This window comes from Montipora capricornis, chromosome 14 (genome assembly GCF_036669925.1).
Source record: "Montipora capricornis isolate CH-2021 chromosome 14, ASM3666992v2, whole genome shotgun sequence".
In the NCBI taxonomy this organism is placed as follows: Eukaryota; Metazoa; Cnidaria; class Anthozoa; order Scleractinia; family Acroporidae; genus Montipora; species Montipora capricornis.
The window spans coordinates 42700650-42701699 of record NC_090896.1 but is presented as its reverse complement, the minus strand read 5'-3'; the positions used below and the strand labels follow the sequence as shown (position 1 = coordinate 42701699).

Genomic DNA, 1050 nt, shown 5'->3' with positions numbered 1-1050 from the left:
ATTCGTCTGCGTCTGAAAAAAAAATCCGAAAACAACGAATGTAGATACGATTCAAGAAGTTGTGTGAATTAGAAAGTTAAGCGCACTTCCCTCCTTCCTACCCAGCGGTATTGTATCTGTTTCCTCGAAATGAAAGAGACCATTTATGAAAACAAAAAGGAGGAAGGAGAAATACCTTTTCATCACCCTTATTATCATCATCGTCATCGTCATTGTCATCGCCATCTTTATCGTCGTCGTCGAGGTCGTCATCATGCTCATCACAATCATAAGGTTTTTCTACCCAGTATTTTTCTTCCCCTCGTCATTTCAACAATTCATGTTCATCTTTTATTGACTGATTTTGTTTTCATTATCCCAAAATACTAAAGGCATTTTTTAGTTCAGTTCAGTCGTGAGAGCACACTCGCCTCCCTTTCCCGAGTTCGTTCCACTCCATGGGCAGACTCGGCGTTTCTACTCTGCTCTGGGAAGCTTTTCTCCGGGAACTCCAGTCTTTCTTTTCTTCGTATCAAAGCCACTGACATGTTATGTTAATTTTCTATAATTTGATGTCATTGTTTGTAGTCTTTCCAAATAGTAGAACACTTGTGTTTGGTCCTATATGATTGATAGTTAAATGAAATAATAATTGTTGTTGTAATTTGTTTACCCAAGGAACACCTTAAGAGAGCTCAGGGGCTCGTTCAACATGTTCTCCGTGCATTCCGGATCGAACTGCAATTAGGCAGTGTTTGTTTTTCTGGAGAAAACATCTCAGAGCAAGGAGCGAACCAAAAACAAACTCAAGCCATATATGAAACCAGGACTGGGAATCGAACTCTGGCCACATTGGTGTTACTGCTCCTTGCATTACGTTAAAATATCCTGAAAACGGCATAGAAATAAAAAGTGCCTTTGTGCAAGGCGCCCCTTAGGTGTCTCAAGCAACCCACCTCCAGTCAGCATGTCACAAGGAACCAACACAACTTGGCCTGGTTTTACTGAATCAAGCCAGTACCTGCCACTGACCACGCCGTCTCCTTCACTCGCTTTGATCTCGGAGCAATA

At 41.6% G+C, this 1050-nt stretch overlaps 1 protein-coding gene across 1 annotated transcript in view; it reads right to left on the bottom strand.

The window, feature by feature from the left end:
* LOC138033695 (uromodulin-like) overlaps window positions 1-1050 on the bottom strand; it is an 11493-nt gene extending 10443 nt beyond the window's left edge. Inside the window, exons 1-2 of the mRNA XM_068881490.1 lie at window positions 936-1050; window positions 1-12 (exon numbers count right to left, since the gene is read on the bottom strand). The exon at window positions 1-12 is cut by the window's left edge and continues 111 nt beyond it. Of these exons, the coding sequence (XP_068737591.1) occupies window positions 1-12; window positions 936-948 (25 nt within the window). The 5' untranslated portion in view covers window positions 949-1050. The remainder of the gene's footprint in view (window positions 13-935) is intronic.